Here is a 24,767-nt window from a genome sequence, read left to right on the forward strand (position 1 = left end):
GGTAGCGAGAGGGCTAAACGTTTTTTACTAGCCACTCGGCGAGCAGACTGGATCGGATTTATGTTTCTGACGGATTAAGAGATCACGTGTTGGGTGCTGAACGTTGGCCCACAGCTTTCACCTTGCATATTTATGCATGTTAACCCTCCCACGGCAGCGGGTCTGGCGGAGCCGTAGTTCAAGGAAACTTAATTCATCCTTATTGGTGGATCTCGAATGTCGTCATCGGATCGAAGAAATATGGCAGTCATGCACTCGCCGTCTGCCGCTGCACCGTACGGTTCTTTCATGGTGGCTGCAGTGTGCAAAACCGGCGATACGAAGAGCTCTCATAACGTATGGCAAGGAAAAAGCGAAATGGCTCCGAGATACACTTCATTATTACTACATGGTGCTCGGTGACCTGTCCTCCAGGGCCCCTCACAGGAGACGTCGGCAATTCACTGGATTGGAGCACACGCATCGCACTAAGTTCTCTCACGGACCTTGACGTCGGGCATGGACAATTGGCATTGTTACTAGAACAACACGAAACGCCACTCGAAGTATAAAACACACTTTGCGAACTTTCTAGGTAGCATGTTTCATGATCCCCCGAAGCGGTGGGGAAGCCCAGATTTACGTAGTTTCGCGGGATAGGATATTACTCTCAGTGAAGTGACGAGAATGTCACTTCGGCCCTATATTTCTTTACTTTCTTTTTCATATATGATTTTTCTTCTGGCACATAAAAATTAAACAAATAAATTTTAAAAAAATGTTGTTTAGGCGACCGTTTGAAATAAAGGTTCATATGGGTAAATATTTTTTTCTTTTTTTCCATTTTCTAGTTTTACGTTACTCACACTGCAAATAAACCGAAATAAAGCTGACTGTTTGTATGTATTAGTATTATCATTAAAGCCCGCCCGGGTAGCCGTCGGTCTAACATACTGCTTTCCGGGCGGGATGGCGTACCGGTCCCCGGCACGAATCCACCCGGCGGATTAGTGTCGAGGTCCAGTGTGCCGACCAGCCTGTGGGTGGTTTTTAGGGCGGTTTTTCATCTGCCTCGGCGAATGCGGGCTGGTTCCCCTTATTCCGCCTCAGTTACACTATGTCGGCGATTGCTGCGCAAACACTGTCTCCACGTACGCGTACACCGTAATTACTCTACCACCATAATTACTCTACCACTCGTCTGGTGTGAGACGTTCCCGGGGGAGGGATCCACTGGGGGCCGAACCGCACAATAACCCTTGGTTCGGCGTGGGGCGGCGGTGGGGTGAGTGGACTGCTGCAGCCTGTTCTGGGGTTGTGAACCACTGAGGGCTACGGCGGGGACGAAGCCTCTCCGTCGTTTCTAGGTCCCCAGTTCAATACAGTACAATACAAACAATTATCATTAAAGGGATCAAAGGAAAAGGCAAAGGGAAATTTCCAGGATGGGACTGTAAGGCGTACACAATAATATACTAAATCAAATTAGCTACTTTTATTATTTTAAAGCTGTTTACTTACACGCGCTGGGGTGACAGTCATCGTAAAAAGACTGGAAGTAGTAGGTTTTTCGACGTTTGCACCGGCAGTCTATTATACGTGAGCTGCTGCCGAGAGTTTGTCTAAGTTCAAAATTAAACTAACAGAGCAGGAAGTCCTGTAACCTTTAATTACAATCCTTTTTATGAAAGTTATTGCAGAGTCCTCGCGGACGCTGTAAATACAATTCTTTCTTGGAAATTTATTTCTAATCCCAAATCTTCCACTGTCTCTCCTTTTCATGTCTTCTATGAAATTATTAAAAATACATTATATTGAGCATGATTTAGGCTTATTTTCGGTGTAATTAACGTAAAAATAGAAATAAAAATAAAAAATTCCGCCGTGGTGCTCAATCTCACGACTCTCGGATTATCGCTCTGAACTCTTTCGCTTGCGCTAAATGCTATCTGCAAACTACGCTAACGTAAATTGGTCACGCCTCATCCTACTCGCGCCAAAAATACGAGTTATTCGAAACGCTTAGCCATCTAGAGCTACCACTTTGCTTTGTGTCCAAGCTCTGCGCATACTATAAATATGGATGACATCGATATGAGAAGAAGGTGCGGTCCGCTTGGAAGTTACAATGCGAATAAAAGATTTCGTCGCAAACTATAACAAGGCGTACTTGATAAGTAAGAACTATTTGCTTGTGTTTAAATATGACCAGGTTGTCAAAAAGTTACACGACATCCATCGAAGACAATCTTTTGATTTTCTGGTGAAAGCATACAGCAATTTCTTCGAAAATCATTACCCTCATGGGTTGCGAAGTGCGTTCTGTAACTTGAGTTTTGTGTGCAAAAGAGTCTGCAGTCACTCGAATTTATTAGCAGTTGTGCCTAGTTTATGGGACTACAGCAATGACTGAATTATAGATTTGACAACGGTGTCACGACTTTAAAAACTGGCCGTACAAACATGCATGATGGAGAAAGAAGCGCCAGGCCTGGTACCTGAACAAATAAAACAGTGTGACAGGTGGAACAAAACCTACCATCCTATCGAAACCGGCAACTTATCCTTTAGCTAATAAATTTTCTCTTGTTGCACTCATCAGTAGTTATATGAGTCCCAAAATAAAACTTCAAATATCGGAAACTCTATGCGAGGTAGCGACGTAGAACGCCTAACGGCTGACACCACGGCCTGTTATAATAAATGCCGGCCGGTGTGGCCGTGTGGTTCTAGGAGCTTTAGTCTGGAACCGCGTGAGCGCTACGGTCGCAGGTTCGAATCCTGCCTCGGGCATGGTTGTGTGTGATGTCCTCGGGTTAGTTAGGATTAAGTAGTTCTAAGTTCTAGGGGACTGATGACCATAGATGTTAAGTCCCACAGTGCTCAGAGCCATTTGAACCATTTTTTTAATAATAAATAAACAAACGCCGTCTGTATCACTTCTCTTGTTACCAATTGCCGGCCTCAGTCTGCGTTGCCCATCATCTTCATGTCCAATTGGATCAGGAAAAAAGGAAATAACAATAAAAACTGCAAAAGTGTGGTATTATAATTACTTCCATCTGAGGTTGCGCAATTAACAACAAAATATTATGAGACACGCACATACCTAGCGCCGCGAAGTGCAGGTTATCAACTAACGTAAAATACAAGGGCTGCGGGTGGGGTAAAATAGAAGTGTATTATACAGGGTGATTCAAAAAGAATACCACAACTTTAAAAATGTGTATTTAATGAAAGAAACATAATATAACCTTCTGTTATACATCATTACAAAGAGTATTTAAAAAGGTTTTTTTTCACTCAAAAACAAGTTCAGAGATGTTCAATATGGCCCCCTCCAGACACTCGAGCAATATCAACCCGATACTCCAACTCGTTCCACACTCTCTGTAGCATATCAGGCGTAACAGTTTGGATAGCTGCTGTTATTTCTCGTTTCAAATCATCAATGGTGGCTGGGAGAGGTGGCCGAAACACAATATCCTTAACATACCCCCATAAGAAAAAATCGCAGGGGGTAAGATCAGGGCTTCTTGGAGGCCAGTGATGAAGTGCTCTGTCACGGGCTGCCTGGCGGCCGATCCATCGCCTCGGGTAGTTGACGTTCAGGTTTCATAACTAACCTTTTTCGTAGGACTCTCCATACAGTTGATTGTGGAATTTGCAGCTCTCTGCTAGCTCTGCGAGTCGATTTTCCTGGGCTGCGAACAAATGCTTGCTGGATGCGTGCTACATTTTCATCACTCGTTCTCGGCCGTCCAGAACTTTTCCCTTTGCACAAACACCCATTCTCTGTAAACTGTTTATACCAACGTTTAATACACCACCTATCAGGAGGTTTAACACCATACTTCGTTCGAAATGCACGCTGAACAACTGTCGTCGATTCACTTCTGCCGTACTCAATAACACAAAAAGCTTTCTGTTGAGCGGTTGTCATCTTAGCATCAACTGACGCTGACGCCTAGTCAGCAGCGCCTCAAGCGAACAAATGTACAACTAAATGAAACTTTATAGCTCCCTTAATTCGCCGACAGATAGTGCTTAGCTCTGCCTTTTGTCGTTGCAGAGTTTTAAATTCCTAAAGTTGTGGTATTCTTTTTGAATCACCCTGTATTTTCACATGACCTGTGAATATGTCGTAGGCTAGTTCATTAAAACAGCGTCAAAGGGAATCCTTCATAATAAAAGAAACTAAAATTAATAATGAACTCAAGACCTAAAAGACATGATAGTGTGGGAGGAGTAGCTTACGGGCTCTCAACGCCGAAGTCATCATTGGACACGATAATGTAATACGTTTCAGCACGTGTGATGCTTTATAAATAAAAGATTAAACACATTTTAAAAAACAGGCTCACTGCATAATGTGCATCCTACTTTTCGTTCCTGTTCGCATATTTTAAGAGATAGTGCGAAATTAACGAACATATGAAATCGGGCTGACCTTTAAATGTAAGCTTAGAGATAAGTGTTGCCACCTGTTGCTGGGTACGGGAACTATCAAATTTGACATTGGTCTCACCTGTAAGTGATATTTAGGGGTGAAACTAAAGTCAATTACGATAGTTCCCGTACCCAGCAACAGGTGGCAACACTTAGCTGTAAGCATTTACATTTGAGTGTTAGCCCGTTTTTCCGCACATGTCTTCGTATGTAATCAGCGTATTTTGAGTTATAAAACAACTTTAAGAACTGGCCTTCATTTTAATGAATAAAGAGAAATGTATACTGCGGATCCTTACTGTAAGTTAAAAAAAAGGGAGAAGGGAAGAGGCAATATAGTTACAAAAATAACTACAGATTTTGGCAAATATTACAAATTAGAAAGGGATTTAATGATGATCGTACGGGAAAAATAGAAGAGCGGGCGCTAGAAGGCGCCACCTACAGTAGCAGGGTGAGCGGCGCAGCAGTGTGTTTACACGTGTCTCAGGCTGCAGTTCGCGCCGAGTGACTCCCGTCGAGGCCAAAGAACATGATAGACAGGTCCATGTGTTTGGAGCGAGGAAGAGCAACAGGCATTGCACAGCTACTGAAGAACCTCTTCGTAAATTTTCAAGTAAGCTTTACGCGAAAATTCATTCTGTTCGTTAATATTTTTATCCTTGGGTTTGCTCCATGTGCAGTCTCCAAGTTAGTGTCAATATTAGTGATTTCATATTTATATGTTAACTGCGTATGTAGCGCAGTTTTACTTTGTGCAATCGAATGTTCGAGTAGTCTACCCAAAGCAAGTCTCTTGACAGTCATCACAAGTTATAAACACTGGAGCGTAAATACTTAATCTTTCCTTGTGAAATGTTATGACAGATCTTGTGTCCAAACATATTTCCGGTTCTAAAGGCAACTTCTACGTCGGGTTCAAGTAGTGACCTTTAAATTTCATCAGAAATTGTGCAACTTTACGTCATGCTGACTTAGTTTTCCCTACTTTAGTTTCGTGTTGTTTACGCTTTAAGTTACTGTATATGCGCGAAACCATAGAGCAGTCTTACTCATTTGTTTCCGCAATCTACTTAAAGATATCGATTTCCCTCTTTATCTCACCTGCCCCGATGGCATAACGTTGAGTGAAAATAGGCTTTCTTGTACCGCATAGGCTACCTTCGCGTAGATTATGGTGATGGTGCATTTCAGTTCTCTAAAGTTATCAAATTTATTTCCCTTATTTCCCTCTAGCTTTTGAAATGGTCGTGTAATTGAGGACATTATCGTTGTCTGTTTCTACAGTAAATTGTATTTTAGGATGCATGGTACACATTTTTGCAGCACCTACTTCACGCCTTCATCAATGCCATTAAATAAAATTATAGCGTCATCGATATACTTCTTATAATAAAGGACTAGGTTTTTAACTCATAGATGCTTTCCGAAAAGTTAATTTCGGACTCGTTGAAACAAATGTTTGCAAAATGGTTCAAATCGCTCTGAACACTATGGGACTTAACACCTATGGTCATCAGTCCCCTAGAACTTAGAACTACTTAAACCTAACTAACCTAAGGACAGCACACAACACCCAGTCATCACGAGGCAGAGGAAATCACTGACCCCGCCGGGAATCGAACCCGGGAACCCGGGCGCGCGACAAATGTTTGCAATAGTGCCAACCAGACTGTTGTAGCCAGGCCCTCAACCTGGTGGTAATTCTTATCGCTATGCATGGAAAAAGTTAAAGGACAGTGTAAACTCCAGAAACTCTACCAATACACGCTATTATTATTCCTACGCTATTATCTTTAAACAGCCTTTGTAACATTTGCAGTATTTGCCAAAAGCTATAGTTATTTGTTTTTAATATTTCCTCCTTTCTTCTCCCATTTTTCAACTTACAATAAGGGTCCTCAGTGTATTGTTACCCTATTCATTAAAATTAATGCCAATTCTTAAAGTTGTATTTTAACAGGTGGAAGACTCAAACTACGCTGATCAGATATGTTTAATTTTTCACTACCTTTCGAAGTATACAAACGGCGAAAACGTACTATACACACTGTACTCTGAAGTTGTTTTACATTTGAAACTGATCTTTTACTTTAGGACGCATCAAACGATCTGAAATTTATTACATTATCATGTCTTTAGATTTTCTTGACTTCAATATTAATTTAATTTGTTTCTTTATGGAGAAGTTGCTTTGATGAAGGTTTAATGTACTAGCCTATGATACATGCACGTGACTATACAAAAATTTTTACACCACCCACAACCATTGTTTTACGTTAGTTGCCATACTGCATTTAGCGGCGCCAGATGTGTGTGTGTCTTACGTTATTTTGTCGTTAGTTGTGCAACGTCTGATGGTAATGTCTGTAATGTCGCACTTCCGTAATTTTTATTGTTTAAATCTCTTATTCCTGTTCCGACTAGACCTGAAGATAATTGGCACTGCAGATTGACACCGATACTTGGTAATAAAATAAGTGAGACAGACAGTGATGATTTATGATAACAACAGATATCATGATTCTTATGAAATGGCGTGAATTGTGAAAGCACTGCCTATAGCGAGGATAGTATATCAGTCGAGAACGTTTAGGTTACTCACCCGACAGTTTCAAACGTTCAGTCATTCCTTAATGCATTCCCATACTCGCATCCAGGGATTATTATCCTGTTTTGCATTTGAAACTATGCCTTGGCGGTCTATTGTTTGCAGATGAGTAGCAGCTCCTGCAGGGCTGTCCATAAATCCGTAAGCGTACGAGAGGGTGGAGAGCTCTTCTGAACAGCACCTTGCAAGGCATCCCAGACGTACATGTCTGGGAACTTTGGTGGCCAGCGGAAGTGTTTAAACTCAGAAGAGTGTTCGTGGAGCCCCTCCGTAGCAATTCCGGACGTATGGGGTGTCGCATTGCCCTGCCGGACTTGCCCAAGCCCGTCGCTATGGACAATCGACATGAATGGATGGAGGTGATCAGGCAGGATGCTTATGTACGTGTCACCTGTCAGAATCGTAGCTAGACGTTTCAGAGGTTCCATATCACTCCAACTGCACACGCCCCACACCACTACAGAGCCTCCACCTGTTTGAACAGTCCCCTGCTGACATGCAGGGCCCATGGGTTCATGAGGTTGTCTGCATACCAGTACACGTCCATCCGCTCGATACAATTTGAAATGAGACGCCTCTGCCCAGGTGACATGTTTCCAGTCATCAACAGTCAATGTCGGTGTTGACGGGCCCAGATGAGGCGTAAAGCGTTTTGTCGTGCAGGGTACACGAGTGGGCCCTCAGCTCCGAAAGGCCATATCGGTGACGTTTCGTTGAATGGTTCGCACGCTGACACTTGTCGATGGCCGAGCATCGAAAGCTGCAGCAATTTGCGGAAGCTTTGCACTTCTCTCATGTTGAACGATTCTCTTGAGTCGTCATTTGTTCCGCTACTGCAGGATTTTTCCGGCCTCAGCGATGTCGGAGATTTTATGTTTTACCGTATTCCTGATATTCACGGTACACTCGTGAAATGGTTGTCGGGAAAATCCCCACTTCATCACTACCTGTGAGATGCTGTGTCCCATCGCTCGTACGCAGACTATAACACCACGTTCAGACTCAGTTAAATCTTGATAACCTGCCATTGTAGCAGCAGTAACCAATCTAACAATTGCGCCAGAAACTTGTGTTACTCAGATGTTGCCCAGCGCTGCGCCGTATTCTGTCTGTTAAGATTTATCTGTATTTGAATACGTACGCCTATACCTGTTTCTTTGGCGCTTCAGTGTATCAGTGTTGTCCCATAGTGTTTATTAGAATAGAATCCCTGCTATTAACTGTCTTAACTCACTCTCCACAACCGTCCACAATAGCCCACCTTCACGTGAGACTGCTTGTTTTATTAAGGTGGGTATGGAGGTCATACTTATGGTGTCAAACAAGCTATGCATCAGAATTACGAAGTGTCTAACGAAGCCAGTGTACACTGTACAATTTACGATGACGCTGAAGGCCAATTTTCAACGATTCAGCGGATCAAAATAGTATACAGGGAGCACGGCAGATTCCCGGTTGTGTTTGAATGGAAATAATGTCTATAGTATGTTGTTTGAACTTGCTTCAGCTGGGATAGGAAAGCTATAGCCATTGACATACAAAAACAAAAATTACTACAAAAATGTCAGTCATAACTAGACAGAATGTACGTTGTCCTACTTGTCCTACTTACGTAGAACAGCCGCTAGAGAGTGTTGGTGGTGTTCATGTTTAGTATTGTCACTAGGCCTGCTAGGGTACACAAGGGGGGGGGGGGGGAGGGGGAGTTAACTGTGTCAAGTGTCGGGTGATGAGTGAGGAGGACATGGAGACGTCGAGTACTCGTGTGAGACAGCGTATGAGTGGGGCCTCATTGTGAATCACTATTTTTTAGACTACGCGAATCGTGCAAATATCCAAATTTTTGGACCATTTGAATATGAACTGGCCTGAGACTGGAATGCACGGGATCGTGAGAGCAAGCATACACGTCGTCAAGTTTTTGGTCAGCCATGTCCAACTGAAGGGAAAAAAGGCGTATTGCGCCCAAGCATCTTGTATGCTCTTCAGACCTGCCCCTGCCACCCGAGAACAAGTAATGGACTCCCTGAAGGGGTCAGTGTCTTCTTGAACCATTGTTTAGAGATTAGCAGCAGCCGGTCCAGGGAACTAATCCCGTGCCGTCATCACTACGACACAAATGGCTGAGTTTGGAACGGTGCCAGCGAGCGAGGTTGCCCAGTAGTTAGCACCCTGGACTCGCATTCGGGAGGACGACTGTTCAAACCCGCCTCCGGCCATCCTGATTCAGTTTTTCCGTGATTTCCCTAAATCGCTTCAGGAAAATGCCGGGATGGTTCCTTTGACAGGGCACTGCCCACTTCCTTTCGCATCCTTCCCTAGTCCGATGTGACCGGTGACCTCACAGTTTGGTCCCCTCCCCCAGATCAACCAACAAATCCTGGAGTGATGCCTTGATTGGAAGGCATTGTCTGCTGATAGATGATGTTGAATGTGTTTAGCGATGATTCACATTTCAGCACTACCATGGACTACCAACGTCTTCTAGTAAAGCGGCGACTTGGGAACAGTTTGCATTCTCTAATGTTTTGGAGAGAAACAGGGGTGTTGCTCTTGGCATTACGGTATGGGAGTCAAGAAGCATGAATTCAGGTTGTGACTATTAGTGACTGAGGGAACTCGTGACAGCACAACGGTGTCCGACGTAGATTCTGCCAATTTTCAACGGGACGGAGTTCGTTCGGACATGGCACATCTCTCTATGAACTGCTTGCGGAACGTTGAGGTACTCATGTGGCCAGCAAGATCTCAACACCTGGCCCCGATGATACATGTGTGAGGCCAGCTTGGACGTAAGCTTTGTCCCAGTGCCAGCATTTCAAAGACCAGTTACAACACGTGCGGATGAGCTTGTCACTCGAGACAATGCAACAGCTTGATGACGCCCTTCCCAACCGACTCAATGCTTGCAGTCAGGCCAGAGGGGAGTGTAACGTTATGGTGATAAGGTGGCTTGCACTGGCAAGTTCCTCGTAAATTTGACTCCATATTGTAATCGCTGAAAAAACATCACGTACCCTCTCAGCTCGTCAAGTTTCTTTTCGTTTCTCCCTCCCCTTCTGAACCCTGGAAAAGTATCTCGAGAAGTATGGATGTCTTAGTTAGTTAACACCAATTATAACGTAGCCTTTAATATAAAACATATTAGCTGCATAGAGTTTGACTTTGTGTGTGGGAGGTGATACGTCACTTACTTCACAATGCCTTTCAAGGAAAAAGTTAAAACGTCGTAAAGTAGGTTGAGCAGTGCTCACGTATCAGGCTTTTTCGATTTGCCAAAAGAGAAGAAAATTCAAAAAAGAAGAGGTTGAAAAACATCATCCAACCAGCTGAAAACAAAGGTTTATAAGCACTTTAACTAGGTTTCGATGTTTCTAAAAATATCTTCAGAAGACAGTTGGCCTTTGTTCCGAGCGTCATGTACATGTATCTTATGCCAATATTTTATCCTGTGACTTCTGTTACAATTTTATGTTGGCAGGAGCCTCTACCTGTGGGCATTTACTAGTGAGCATTCATTCTGAAGTACACTTACTGTAATTTGGCTGCTGTCTAAAGGCATGGCTTGGGACAATTCTTGTTTTTGACAATTTTATGTATAACAAGAGCCGCTCGGCTTCAACTAATCTAATGTACCATTATGTGATGTAATGAGGCCCACTAGCCGGCCACGGTGACCGAGTGGTACTAGGCACTTCAGTCCTGAACCACTTGGCTGCTACGATTGCAGGTTAGAATTCTGCCTAGGGCACGGATGTGTGTAATGTCCTTAGGCTAGTTAGGTCTAAGTACACTACTGGCCATTATAATTGCTACACTACGAAGATGACGTGCTACAGACGCGAAATTTAACCGACAGGAAGAAGATGCTGTGATATGCAAATGATAATGCACGACCGCATGTTGCAGGTCCTGTACGGGCCTTTCTGGATACAGAAAATGTTCGACTGCTGCCCTGGCCAGCACATTCTCCAGATCTCTCACCAATTGAAAACGTCTGGTAAATTGTGCCGAACAACTGGCTTGTCACAATACGCCAGTCACTACTCTTGATGAACTCTGATATCGTGTCTAAGCTGCATGGGCAGCTGTACCTGTACGCACCATCCAAGCTCTGTTTTACTCAATGTCCAGGCGTATGAAGTCCGTTATTACTGCCAGAGGTGGTTGTTCTGGGTACTGATTTCTCAGGATCTATGCACCCAAATTGCGTGGGAATGTACTCACATCTCAGTTGTAGTATAATATATTTGTCCGATGAATACCCGTTTATCGTCTCCACTTCTTCTCGGTGTAGCAATTTTAATGGCTAATAATGTGTGTATAACAAGAGCCGCTCGGTCTCAACTAATCTAATGTACCATCATGTGATGTAATAAGGCCCACTCCTTCTGAAGAAGGTATTTTTAGAAATATCGAAACCTAGATTAAGGTCTAATAAGCCTTCGTTTTACAACTGGTTGGCTGATTTTTTTCAACTTCTTCAGATTTACACAGTTGCTGTTTCACAGCCATGTTTAAGATTTTTAATTCCTAAAAGAATTGTCACAACTTGGAGTCCTGAGGAGAGATGTGCTGTGTCAGGAAGGTCGGCCTGCCCCGATACCTCTGCCGCTCCTTCCTCGCCTCCTTCCAGGCAGCCAGACGGTCCCGAATTAACTGCGCGGGCGTCGGCGTAGCGTCCCATCGGCCATCGGCCAGCGATCGCCGCCTCGTAGCTAAGCGGCGTTAGCGCCACAACTAATTATAGCGCCTGCACTAATTAAAACTCACGCGCAGCCGCTACTGATCACCAGCTGCATCTGGCGACGCGCCGACGACAGCACCGAGTCCCAGGGCTCGACTTCTGTACCGTGCTGCCGCTGGGTCGCGTACACAAAGGACTCACTCATCGGCCAGATGGAAAACTTTCTCTTACAACGGAAGTTACCTCGATCACTAAATCTGACATCGACCACGTAATGGACAGAGGAACCGGAACCTCCATTTCTAGTTTCGTACACACTGAGGTGACGAAAGTCATGGGATAGCGGTGAGCACGTATACAGACGGCGGTTTTATCATGTACACGAAGTATAAAAGGGCAGTGCACTGACAGAGCTGTTGTTTGTACTCAGGTGATTCATTTGAAGCTGTTTCCGACGCGATTGCGGCACACAATGGGAATTCTCAGAATTTGAACGCGGGATGCTAGTTGGATCTATGTATGTGACCTTAGCGAAGGAAATGTACAGAGGAGAAATGACAAAGGTGAGAAGTAGTGTGGGCATGACAAAGTTTCCAGTAAAAGTAGGGTTACATCAAGGGTCTGCGCTTAGTCCCTACCTCTTTGACCTGATTATGGATGTGCTGGTGAAAGATGAGAAGAAAGAAGCGCCGTGGAATATGATGTTTGAGGATTATGTGGTTCCTTGTGAGCAGAGCATCGACAGACTTGAGGAAAAGCTAGAGGATTGGAGGAAGGCACTAGAAGAAAGAGGGATGAAAATTAGCAGGACAAAGTCAGAATATTTAGCACTGAAGGATTTGCAGATGAGATCTTGCAAGATCCAGGATGATGAGCTGAAATCGGTCTGCAAATTTAAATACCTGGGGTCGTACATACAGAGGGACCGAGGACTGGAAGGCGAGATACAACACCGAATAAATTGCGGTTGGAACAACTGGGGGAAAATGAGTGGAGTGTTGTGTGACAAGAAGGTGAGCATTGGGTTGAAAGGGAAAGTGTACAAGTCGGTGGTAAGGCCTGCTATGATATACGGGGCAGAGACGTGGCCCATCACAGTAGCCCAGAAAAGGAAGATGCAAGTGGCGGAAATGTTGATGCTGACGTGGATGTGTGGGGTAACGAGGAAGGACAGGATTAGAAGCGAATTTGTTAGAGGAGCTGTGAAAGTGGGACCCATGGGGAAAAGATAAAAGAGATCAGACTAAGGTGGTACAGACACTGACGGAGAAAAGGGGAAGAGTATATCGGAAACAGAGTTGAAGATATAAAGACTGAAGGAGCGAGAAGGAGAGGAAGACCGAAGATGAGGTGGAAGGATAAGATATCCGGGGACCTGAGTGAGAAAGGATGGAAGAAGGAAGAGGCAATGGAAAGAGTACTATGGAGCAGAAGGATCCAGAAGAGCAACGCCGACCCTACGTGACGTGGGACAAGGCGACGATGATGAAGAAGAAGAAGAAGAAGAAAGATGATGATGCTAGTTGGATCTAGATAGATGGGACATTCCGTTTCGGAAATCGTTAGGGAATTTCAATATCCCCGAGATCCACAGTGTCAGGCGTTTGCCAGGAATACAAAATTTCAGACATTGCCTCTAACCTCGAACAACGCAGTGCCCGATGGCCTTCACTTAACGGCCGGCCGGAGTGGCCGAGCGGTTCTAGACGCAACAGTCTGGAACCGCGCGACCGCTACGGTCGCAGGTTCGAATCCTGCCTCGGGCATGGATGTGTGTGACATCCTTAAGTTAGTTAGGTTTACGTAGTTCTAAGTTCTAGGGGACTGATGAGCTCAGAAGTTAAGTCCCATAGTGCTAAGAGCCATTTGAACCTTCACTTAACGACGGACAGCAGAGGCGTTTGAGTAGAGTTCTCGGCGCGAATAGTCAAGCAACACTGCATGAAGTAGCCGCAGATATCAGGATGTGAAGTATTACGAACGTATACGTTAAGTCAGTGCGGTTAAATTTGACGCTAATGGCCTATGACAGCAGATGAGTGACGTTAGTGCATTTGCTAAGAGCCCTACATCGCCTGCCGCGGCTGTCCTGGGCTCGTGACCATATTGTTTGGATGCTAGACGACCCGTGAATTTTTGAGTGGTCAGACAAGTCCAGATTTCAGTTGGTAAGAGCTGATAGTAAGGTTCGTGTGTGGCGCACACCTCACGAAGCCTTACACCTAATTTATCGTCAAGGCACTATCCAAGCCGTTGGTGGCTCCATAATGGTGTGGGCTGTGTTTGCATGGAATGGACCGGCTCCTCTGGTTCAAATGAACCGATCATTGACTGTCAGTGGCTGTGTTCCTCTACTTGGAGACCATCAACAGCCATTCATGGACTTGATGTTCCCAAACAACGATCGAATTTTTATGGATGACAACAGGCCGTGTCACCAAGTCACAATTGTTCACAACACGTCTAAGTACATTCAGGACAGTTGGAGCAAATGGTGTAGCTACCCTGATTGACTTGAATCCCTTCGACATTTATGAGACATTACAGAGAGGTCGGTTCGTGCACAAAATCATGCACCAGCAACACTTTCGCGATAATGGAGGGCTATAGATGCCGCATGTCTGAATATTTCTGCAGGCAAAAAGAGTGAAGCGCCCGTAAGAGAGGAAGAAACGAAATGAAATTTCATATATTGAGAGGTTATGTGATCCTTTTTCAGCGGGTAGGAAATTGAGTCAAATTTAGAACAACTCGACAGTAGAATGTAACGTAGCACCCAGTCTGGCCTGAACCCATGCTCTGATTCCACTGGGTAGGTTGTTACAAGGTCATTGTATCCTCTTCTGACGCAAGACGGCACACAACTGTCGTAACTGGTCTTCGGGAACCAGGATCCTGGATACTGGAACTGAGTTTACGTTCGAGCTGGTACCACACATGTTCTATCAGGGACCGATCTTGCGGCCTCTCTGACCTCTGGAGCACCTGAAAATCACGCAGACAGTTCATAGAGACACGTGCCTTGCGTGCACCTGTGTTACCCTATTGAAAAATGGTACCAGTATATTTTTCCACGAGAGGACGCAGGATGTCCATGACATACCGTAGCGCCATCACAGTTCTCTCTGTCACCATCAGCCATTACCTAGTGATACTCTATGACTGCCCATATCATCATGCCAGTAGTAGCACCGCTGGTCCTCTTCAAAACGTTGGACAAATGGTATGTCTCCCTGGATCGGCGCCGTACTCGCCCACGATGGTCATCTGAGACAGTGCAGAACCGATATTCATTTCTGGACGCAGTGTGATCCCACTGATCCGCAGCCTACGCTTCCCGGTCACGAAACCACAGAGACGCAGTGGTTTGAGCTGTAGCGTTATCGATAGCCTTCGCATGGGACGGTAATTTCCTATTCCCTCTGCAGGTAGTCCTCGACCAGCGATGGTGGTTGACACACACTGTTGCAGGGAGCAGATTACTTATTCTCGGACGGCAGGCACAGATGTGCTTGACGCACAGCTCGACGATCCTCCATTCCGTTGGTCAGAGGTCGTAGATCGGAACCTTTATGATGAGTATGTTTGCCTCACATTCCCGTGCAGTGCAACATCGGGCCACTGTCACATCCGTATGCTTTTCAGTGATGACTCAACATCTGATTTCGTTCACGCCCGTTACATACACTGCCAGACGTGGTAACAACGATAAACACGAAAAACACTAATGTAAAATGCAAGGTTCGCAGGAGAGCTTCTGTAAAGTTTGGAAGGCATGAGACGAGGTACTGGCAGAAGTAAAGCTGTGAGTACCGGGCGTGAGTCGTGCTTCGGTACCTCAGCTGGTAGAGCACTTGCCCGCGAAAGGCAAAGGTCCCGAGTTCGAGTCTCGGTCGGGCACACAGTTTTAATCTGCCAGGAAGTTTCATATCAGCGCACACTCCGCTGCAGAGTGAAAATCACATTCTGGAAACATTCCCCAGGCTGTGGCTAAGCCATGTCTGCGCAATATCCTTTCTTTCAGGAGTGCTAGTTCTGCAAGGTTCGCAGGAGAGCTTCTGTAAAGTTTGGAAGGTAGGAGACGAGGTACTGGCAGAAGTAAAGCTGTGAGTACCGGGCGTGAGTCGTGCTTCGGTACCTCAGTTGGTAGAGCACTTGCCCGCGAAAGGCAAAGGTCCCGAGTTCGAGTCTCGGTCGGGCACACAGTTTTAATCTGCCAGGAAGTTTCGTATCAGCGCACACTCCGCTGCAGAGTGAAAATCTCATTCTGGAAACACTAATGTACTCCGAGGGCCATTCTAACTCTCACAAAGAATTGCAGCTCTAATCGTTTACATAACCATCTGTGGTGAATACGTGTGCGAAATTATACTGACATCCGTCCAATCGGGGACTCACTTTTTTTGTCAGGCAATGTAGTATGATGAAGTCTTCGGATATTAACAGCATGATGTTACCAGTTTCGCAGAGGACATGCGGTCTGTATCAAACGACATTTCTTCAAATATTCACTGTCACGTACGTGTTGGGCTTGTGACCAAAGGATGTCAACTGTCGTCTGAATGGAGAGCGTCAAAATTGCATCGTAACTTATACGACTGATAAAACTGTACACATATTGTTCCAAAATGTATATCTTTACACGAGCCGCAGTTTTTTATGACCAAACAGGGCTGGACCAATTACTTTCGTTACGTATATAAGCATCTGTATTAATCGTGTTATTTGCCATTCATCATATTACATTAGATTTGTACTTGTTCCACAGTTCACGAATACCACACTTCGTAATGATATAGTACTATTATTTTACCAAAAGGTTTCTTTACAAGCCAAAAATCAAGTATTTTTATTTTTTTACTTTTTGTAAGACTACTAATTCGGCAACGGCCTTGCCGCAGTGGCTACACCGGTTCCCGTGAGATCACCGAAGTTAAGCGCTGTCGGGCCTGGTCGGCACTTGGATGGGTGACCATCCGGGCCGCCATGTGCTGTTACCATTTTTCGTGGTGCACTCAGCCTCGTGATGCCAGTTGAGGAGCTACTCGACCGAACAGTGGCGGCTTCGGTGAAGAATACTATCTTACGACCGGGAGGCGGTGTGCTGACCCCACGCCTCTCCTATCCGCATCCTCCACGGAGGATGACAAGGCGGTCGGATGGTCCCGGTAGGCCACTCGTGGCCTGAAGACGAAGTGCTTTTAAGACAACTAATTCATATCTAAAAAATCATCGATTAATTGGAGTTGTTATTCAGAAATTATTTAAATTTGTTGTTAAACATTGGTTGACTATCTGCCAGACTTCTGATGCTCTCTGGTAAGTGTCTAAAGACTTTTGTGGCATTACAATTCACTCCTTTCTGTGTCAAAGTTAGATTTGACCCAAATTATTGAAGATCAGTTTTCACCTAGTGTTTTAACTACGCACATAGGCACTGCTTTTGAATTGGAGGCTAGCCGAGGTGGCCGAGCGGTTCTAGGCGCGCAGTCTGGAACCGCGCGACTGCTACGGTCGCAGGTTCGAATCCTGCCTCGGGCATGGATGGGTGTGATGTCCTTAGGTTAGTTAGGTTTAAGTAGTTCTAAGTTCTAGGGGACTGATGACCTCAGATGTTAAGTCCCATAGTGCTCAGAGCCATTTGAACCATTTTTCAGTTGGGGTAGGTCATTAACAACAAATTTCTTATATAGCTACTGTGAATATCCCTAGTTCCTTAAATGAATGTCTGCAAGATTATCTTGGTTGTGCTCCAGTCATTATTCTGATTACACGCTTTTGTGCAATGAACAATTACTTCGTTAATCAATCTACACTCCTGGAAATTGAAATAAGAACACCGTGAATTCATTGTCCCAGGAAGGGGAAACTTTATTGACACATTCCTGGGGTCAGATACATCACATGATCACACTGACAGAACCACAGGCACATAGACACAGGCAACAGAGCATGCACAATGTTGGCACTAGTACATTGTATATCCACCTTTCGCAGCAATGCAGGCTGCTATTCTCCCATGGAGACGATCGTAGAGATGCTGGATGTAGTCCTGTGGAACGGCTTGCCATGCCATTTCCACCTGGCGCCTCAGTTGGACCAGCGTTCGTGCTGGACGTGCAGACCGCGTGAGACGACGCTTCATCCAGTCCCAAACATGCTCAATGGGGGACAGATCCGGAGATCTTGCTGGCCAGGGTAGTTGACTTACATCTTCTAGAGCACGTTGGGTGGCACGGGATACATGCGGACGTGCATTGTCCTGTTGGAACAGCAAGTTCCCTTGCCGGTCTAGGAATGGTAGAACGATGGGTTCGATGACGGTTTGGATGTACCGTGCACTATTCAGTGTCCCCTCGACGATCACCAGTGGTGTACGGCCAGTGTAGGAGATCGCTCCCCACACCATGATGCCGGGTGTTGGCCCTGTGTGCCTCGGTCGTATGCAGTCCTGATTGTGGCGCTCACCTGCACGGCGCCAAACACGCATAGACCATCATTGGCACCAAGGCAGAAGCGACTCTCATCGCTGAAGACGACACGTCTCCATTCGTCCCTCCATTCACGCCTGTCGCGACACCACTGGAGGCGGGCTGCACGATGTTGGGGCGTGAGCGGAAGACGGCCTAACGGTGTGCGGGTCCGTAGCCCAGCTTCATGGAGACGGTTGCGAATGGTCCTCGCCGATACCCCAGGAGCAACAGTGTCCCTAATTTGCTGGGAAGTCGCGGTGCGGTCCCCTACGGCACTGCGTAGGATCCTACGGTCTTGGCGTGCATCCGTGCGTCGCTGCGGTCCGGTACCAGGTCGGCGGGCACGTGCACCTTCCGCCGACCACTGGCGACAACATCGATGTACTGTGGAGACCTCACGCCCCACGTGTTGAGCAATTCGGCGGTACGTCCACCCGGCCTCCCGCATGCCCACTATACGCCCTCGCTCAAAGTCCGTCAACTGCACATACGGTTCACGTCCACGCTGTCGCGGCATGCTACCAGTGTTAAAGACTGCGATGGAGCTCCATATGCCACGGCAAACTGGCTGACACTGACGGCGGCGGTGCACAAATGCTGCGCAGCTAGCGCCATTCGACGGCCAACACCGCGGTTCCTGGTGTGTCCGCTGTGCCGTGCGTGTGATCATTGCTTGTACAGCCCTCTCGCAGTGTCCGGAGCAAGTATGGTGGGTCTGACACACCGGCGTCAATGTGTTCTTTTTTCCATTTCCAGGAGTGTATTACTTCTATCGTCGATATGCAAGTTGACAAAGATCTGATATACACTGACCAGATGAGTGCTCGACAGTCTTTTGCAAAGTTGGCCGAACGGAAAACTGCAAATCCCTTGGCAGGCAACCTGCTGCGAAGACTCAGCAGGTTAAGCAGCTGCCCAGATAGCTCATGTGCACTGGATACAGGGTTTCCGTGATATTAAGTGCAGCGAATGGGCTGAGCAACTGGCAAAAATGGTACAGCATCTGTTACGTACCCCTACCATGCATTGATTTTCATAACACACTCGCCAAGCAAGAGAAATCGGATAGAACAGTGTTAGTGGACATGCTACTGGGCTGTTCAGCAACACTTTTCATATCGCTCTTAGTGCTCACGAGGGAAGAAATCGTTATTAAGAAGCAAACAGCATGCCACATGAATATTAATAAAACCAGACAAATGTTAAAATTAATACTGTTTGCTACCGGTGATTCATGCCTCATTAAATGTGCGCCAATGGAATGTGAGAAATTCAGTCATTCCAGAACAATTAGAGAGTAGAATATTTCAAAATTTCAGGAGTACTTTTTTCTTAGCGTAGCTCTTATTTCTGTTGTCAAAAGTATTACCCGCTTCATCCGTCTTCGAGAAGGTGAATTTTGAAGTCTGAGTAACTCTATTATGTTTTCACAATGTATACTTCTGTACAATAAAACTGTACATTAAAATTTGTTGCTTTTACTGCTTTGTGTGGCCAGACTAACGTACTTCGTAGACGACCCCTCGCACAACTGTTAGCTTATCTTTATGCAGTTCGGTTATGTAATAAATTGAGCTTTATATTTTGTAACGAAGTCAGAAAGACGTCCTTTTTGTAGCATTATAAAGCGTTTCTGAAGAAGTCTGTTAACATCGTGTGTAGATCAAAGTGTCAGGAAGCCTTTTTTGAAAGTATTTGTATGGAGCGTAGCCATGTATGGAAGTGAAACATGGACCATAAATAGTTTGGACAAGAAGAGATGGTTCAAATGGCTCTGAGGACTATGGGACTTAACATCTGAGGTCATCAGTCCCCTAGACTTAGAACTACTTAAATCTAACTAACCTAAGGACATCACACACATCCATGCCCGAGGCAGGATTCGAACCTGCAACCGTAGCAGTCGCGCGGTTCCAGACTGAAGTGCCTAGACAAGAAGAGAATAGAAGCTTTCGAAATGTGGTGCTACAGAAGAATGCCGAAGATTAGATGGGTAGATCACGCAAGTAATCAGGAGGTACTGAAAAAAATTGGGAGGAACAAGAATTTGTGATACCACTTGACTAGAAAAAGGGATCGGTTGTTAGAACACGTTCTGAGGCACCAAGGGATGACAAGTTTAGTACTGGAGGAAAGCGTGGCGGGTAAAAATCGTAGAGAGAAACCAAGGGATGAATACACTAAGCAGATTCAGAAGGTTGTAGGTTGCAGTAGTTACTCCGAAATGAAGCAGCTTGCACAGGATGGGGTAGCATGGAGAGCTGCATCAAACCTGTCTCTGGACTGAACACAACAACAACAAGAACATACGAACCGAACCAATACATTACAGTCGGCCGTACACTACGTGGATCAGGCGTTTCTCGGAAGCATAATTTAAGCTGATTCTGATCGTGGTAAAACTTGCCTCAAGATAGCATATTTGAGCTCCTGCGTTCTCGACACACACACACACACACACACACATAAACTACTTATCACATAAGGTGATGGGGAAGCTGTTGTGTACTAATCGTCCACCCTTCGGAGAACGTAGGCGCGCTGTGAACGGGAGTAGCTGTTGACCTCGGTGGATACTGTATGGGAGCTTTCCCGACGCAGCGATCATAGTCAGACGACACTTTATTCTAACGTGTAAGTACTCGGAAATGAGAGCAGACGTAAAACTGTATATCACATAAATATTGTACGTAACCGAGTTTAAAAGGGTTTAAAATTACCGATATTTTCATAGATGATACTCTTTCCTTTAAAAGTACGTAGCAGTTACTCCATAAATCAAACCTAATTTACACAGACAGTCGTAGAATTTACTTAACACTGAACATAAGATCAATGACTATTTTTTACTTTAGTTGAAAATGTCTTCCTATATTTAATCTGTAAAACAGAATCCAAATTGTGACAATATAGCTACGGCAGCGTCAGCATACTGGTGCACAGCACTCAGAGCGAAGGTTGGTAGTGACCGCCGGAAACAAGTAAATATCGGTCGGATGTCACACGCACCGTCTTCCGACATAACATCAAAACTGCCACTCCCGTCAGCCACAGCACCGACAGTCTTTTTATAGTGGACTATCGACTGACTCTGCTGTAGATCGTACACAATCATAAGGAATTCCAGAAACGTGGATCCCAACAACAAAGAAGGCTCCTATAGTAATTGATTACGAGATAAATAATCACCGACGTGTTCACGACACATCGTACAACTATGGAGAGTACACATAGAAAGTTATGTGAGAAGGCTCGAACTTGTGGAAGTACACTCCTGGAAATGGAAAAAAGAACACATTGACACCGGTGTGTCAGACCCACCATACTTGCTCCGGACACAGCGAGAGGGCTGTACAAGCAATGATCACACGCACGGCACAGCGGACACACCAGGAACCGCGGTGTTGGCCGTCGAATGGCGCTAGGTGCGCAGCATTTGTGCACCGCCGCCGTCAGTGTCAGCCAGTTTGCCGTGGCATACGGAGCTCCATCGCAGTCTTTAACACTGGTAGCATGCCGCGACAGCGTGGACGTGAACCGTATGTGCAGTTGACGGACTTTGAGCGAGGGCGTATAGTGGTCATGCGGGAGGCCGGGTGGACGTACCGCCGAATTGCTCAACACGTGGGGCGTGAGGTCTCCACAGTACATCGATGTTGTCGCCAGTGGTCGGCGGAAGGTGCACGTGCCCGTCGACCTGGGACCGGACCGCAGCGACGCACGGATGCACGCCAAGACCGTAGGATCCTACGCTGTGCCGTAGGGGACCGCACCGCCACTTCCCAGCAAATTAGGGACACTGTTGCTCCTGGGGTATCGGCGAGGACCATTCGCAACCGTCTCCATGAAGCTGGGCTACGGTCCCGCACACCGTTAGGCCGTCTTCCGCTCACGCCCCAACATCGTGCAGCCCGCCTCCAGTGGTGTCGCGACAGGCGTGAATGGAGGGACGAATGGAGACGTGTCGTCTTCAGCGATGAGAGTCGCTTCTGCCTTGGTGCCAATGATGGTCGTATGCGTGTTTGGCGCCGTGCAGGTGAGCGCCAGAATCAGGACTGCATACGACCGGGGCAAACAGGGCCAACACCCGGCATCATGGTGTGGGGAGCGATCTCCTACACTGGCCGTACACCACTGGTGGTCGTCGAGGGGACACTGAATAGTGCACGGTACATCCAAACCGTCATCGAACCCATCGTTCTACCATTCCTAGACCGGCAAGGGAACTTGCTGTTCCAACAGGACAATGCACGTCCGCATGTATCCCGTGCCACCCAACGTGCTCTAGAAGGTGTAAGTCAACTACCCTGGCCAGCAAGATCTCCGGATCTGTCCCCCATTGAGCATGTTTGGGACTGGTTGAAGCGTCGTCTCACGCGGTCTGCACGTTCAGCACGAACGCTGGTCCAACTGAGGCGCCAGGTGGAAATGGCATGGCAAGCCGTTCCACAGGACTACATCCAGCATCTCTACGATCGTCTCCATGGGAGAATAGCAGCCTTCATTGCTGCTAAAGGTGGATATACACTGTACTAGTGCCGACATTGTGCATGCTCTGTTGCCTGTGTCTATGTGCCTGTGGTTCTGTCAGTGTGATCATGTGATGTATCTGACCCCAGGAATGTGTCAATAAAGTTTCCCCTTCCTGGGACAATGAATTCACGGTGTTCTTGTTTCAATTTCCAGGAGTGTAGTTCATATAAGGGAAAGCGAATGTTTGACTTCGATTTGTTGAAAGTGTTCTGGCAAAGTGGTGTGCACCTACGAGTAGGTTACACAAAACTGCAGTATTGTTCCGACTTTTGGAGTCCTTGTAAAGTTGACGGAACATCAGAAATGGACCGAACTCATAGACGCGTTGCTGAGATCGCAACACGTCGATGTAGCCCTACTAAAGTGTCACAGAAACGCTCCAGGATCTTAATTGGATATCTGGGGAAGAAAGACGACGTAGTTCTACTGGAACGTTGCTGGGTAAATTTAGATAACATCTGTTCACAGGAAACAGTCCGAGCATTATGCTGCTCCCAAATTATATCTCGTACAGGGATAGTGAGAACAAGATGAGAGAGATTAGCGCTCGTACAGACACACATTTATTTTGTTTAGCTGATAAGATTAGACACTTCAAGCCCTCAGTTATATCGGACTAGGGTTTTACACTTACAGTAATTCTACATTGAGGTGACAAGTCATGAGGTAGCGATATACACATATACAGATAACCGTAGTACCGCGTACACAAGGTGTAAAAGGGCAGTGCATTGGCGGAGCAGTCATCTGTACTCCTGTGATTTATGTGAAAAGGTTTCCGACGTGATTATGGCGGCACTACGGGAATTGAACGCGGAATAGTAGTTGAAGCTAGACATATGCGACATTCCATTTCGGAAATCGTTAGGGAATTCAGTATTCTGCGATTCACAGGGTCAAGCGTGTGCCGAGAATACCACATTCCAGGCATTACCTCTCACCACGGACAATGAAATGGCCGACAGCCTTCACTTAATGATCGAGAGCAGCGGCGTTTGCCTACAGCTGTCAGTGCTAACAGAGAAGCAACACTGCGTGAAGTAACCGCAGAAGTCGGCCGCTGTGACCGAGCGCTTCAGTCCGGAACCGCGCTGCTGCTACGGTCGCAGCTTCGAATCGTGCCTCGGGCATGGATGTGTGTGATGTCCTTAGGTTAGTTAGGTTTAAGTAGTTCTAAGTCTAGGGGACTGATGACCTCAGATGTTAAGTCCCATAGTGCTTAAAGCCAACTGAACCATTTTTAACCGCAGAAGTCAATGTGGGACGTAGGACGAGCGCATCCGTTATGGCAGTGAAGCGAAATTTGGCATTAATGGGCTTTGACAGCAGACGACCGACGAGAGTGCCTTTGCTAGGAGCACATCACCTGCAGCGCTAAGCTCATGGAATATTTATGGGACATAACCGAGGTGTCAGTTAGTGCACAAGCTCCTGCACCGGCAACACTCACTAATTATGGACTGCTATAGAAGCAGCATGGCTTAGTATTTGTGCAGTGGACTTCCAACGACTTGTTGAGTATGCCACGTCGAGTTGCTGCAATACGCTGGCAAAATGTGGTCCGAGACGATATTAGGAAGTATTCCATGACTTTCGTCATCTGAGTGTACATCATAGTTATGTAACGGTATAACAATACCGTCACTGCAATGTGTATTAATTTTTCGTCAGCTGCTGCCTCTGATGCTGCTGCTGCAAAAAATATAGTAATAGTATAGTATACGTGGTTTCTCTATTCACCAAAGTACCTGTGGATGACACATTACAACTGTCGGCTGCTCATTTCTCCTCAGAAATTTTGAAGTTGCTCCGGCATACCTTGACGACCACTTATTTTTTATACAGTGGAAATTATTATGAAATGACGGATGGAACAGCCATGGGTTCGCCACTGTCACCAGCAATAGCGAATTTTTTCATGGAGGACTTCGAAGAACGAGCCCTGAGCAGTGCGCACCTCCGCCCATCATGCTTCTACAGATACGTCGACGATACTTTTTTAATCTGGCCACACGGCAGCGACACGCTGCAGCAG

At 46.0% G+C, this 24,767-nt stretch overlaps 1 protein-coding gene and 1 pseudogene across 1 annotated transcript; both read left to right on the forward strand.

Annotated features, from left to right (window-relative positions):
* Positions 1–12,226: 12,226 nt before the first annotated feature.
* LOC124623077 lies at positions 12,227–12,958 on the forward strand. Its single transcript, XM_047148869.1, has one exon. The coding sequence runs from the start codon at positions 12,227–12,229 to the stop codon at positions 12,956–12,958; it is 732 nt and encodes a 243-aa protein (XP_047004825.1).
* A 3,650-nt stretch (positions 12,959–16,608) lies between these two features.
* LOC124623300 lies at positions 16,609–16,726 on the forward strand (annotated as a pseudogene).
* Positions 16,727–24,767: the final 8,041 nt, after the last annotated feature.

This window comes from Schistocerca americana, chromosome 7, assembly GCF_021461395.2.
Source record: "Schistocerca americana isolate TAMUIC-IGC-003095 chromosome 7, iqSchAmer2.1, whole genome shotgun sequence".
Lineage (NCBI taxonomy): Eukaryota > Metazoa > Arthropoda > Insecta > Orthoptera > Acrididae > Schistocerca > Schistocerca americana.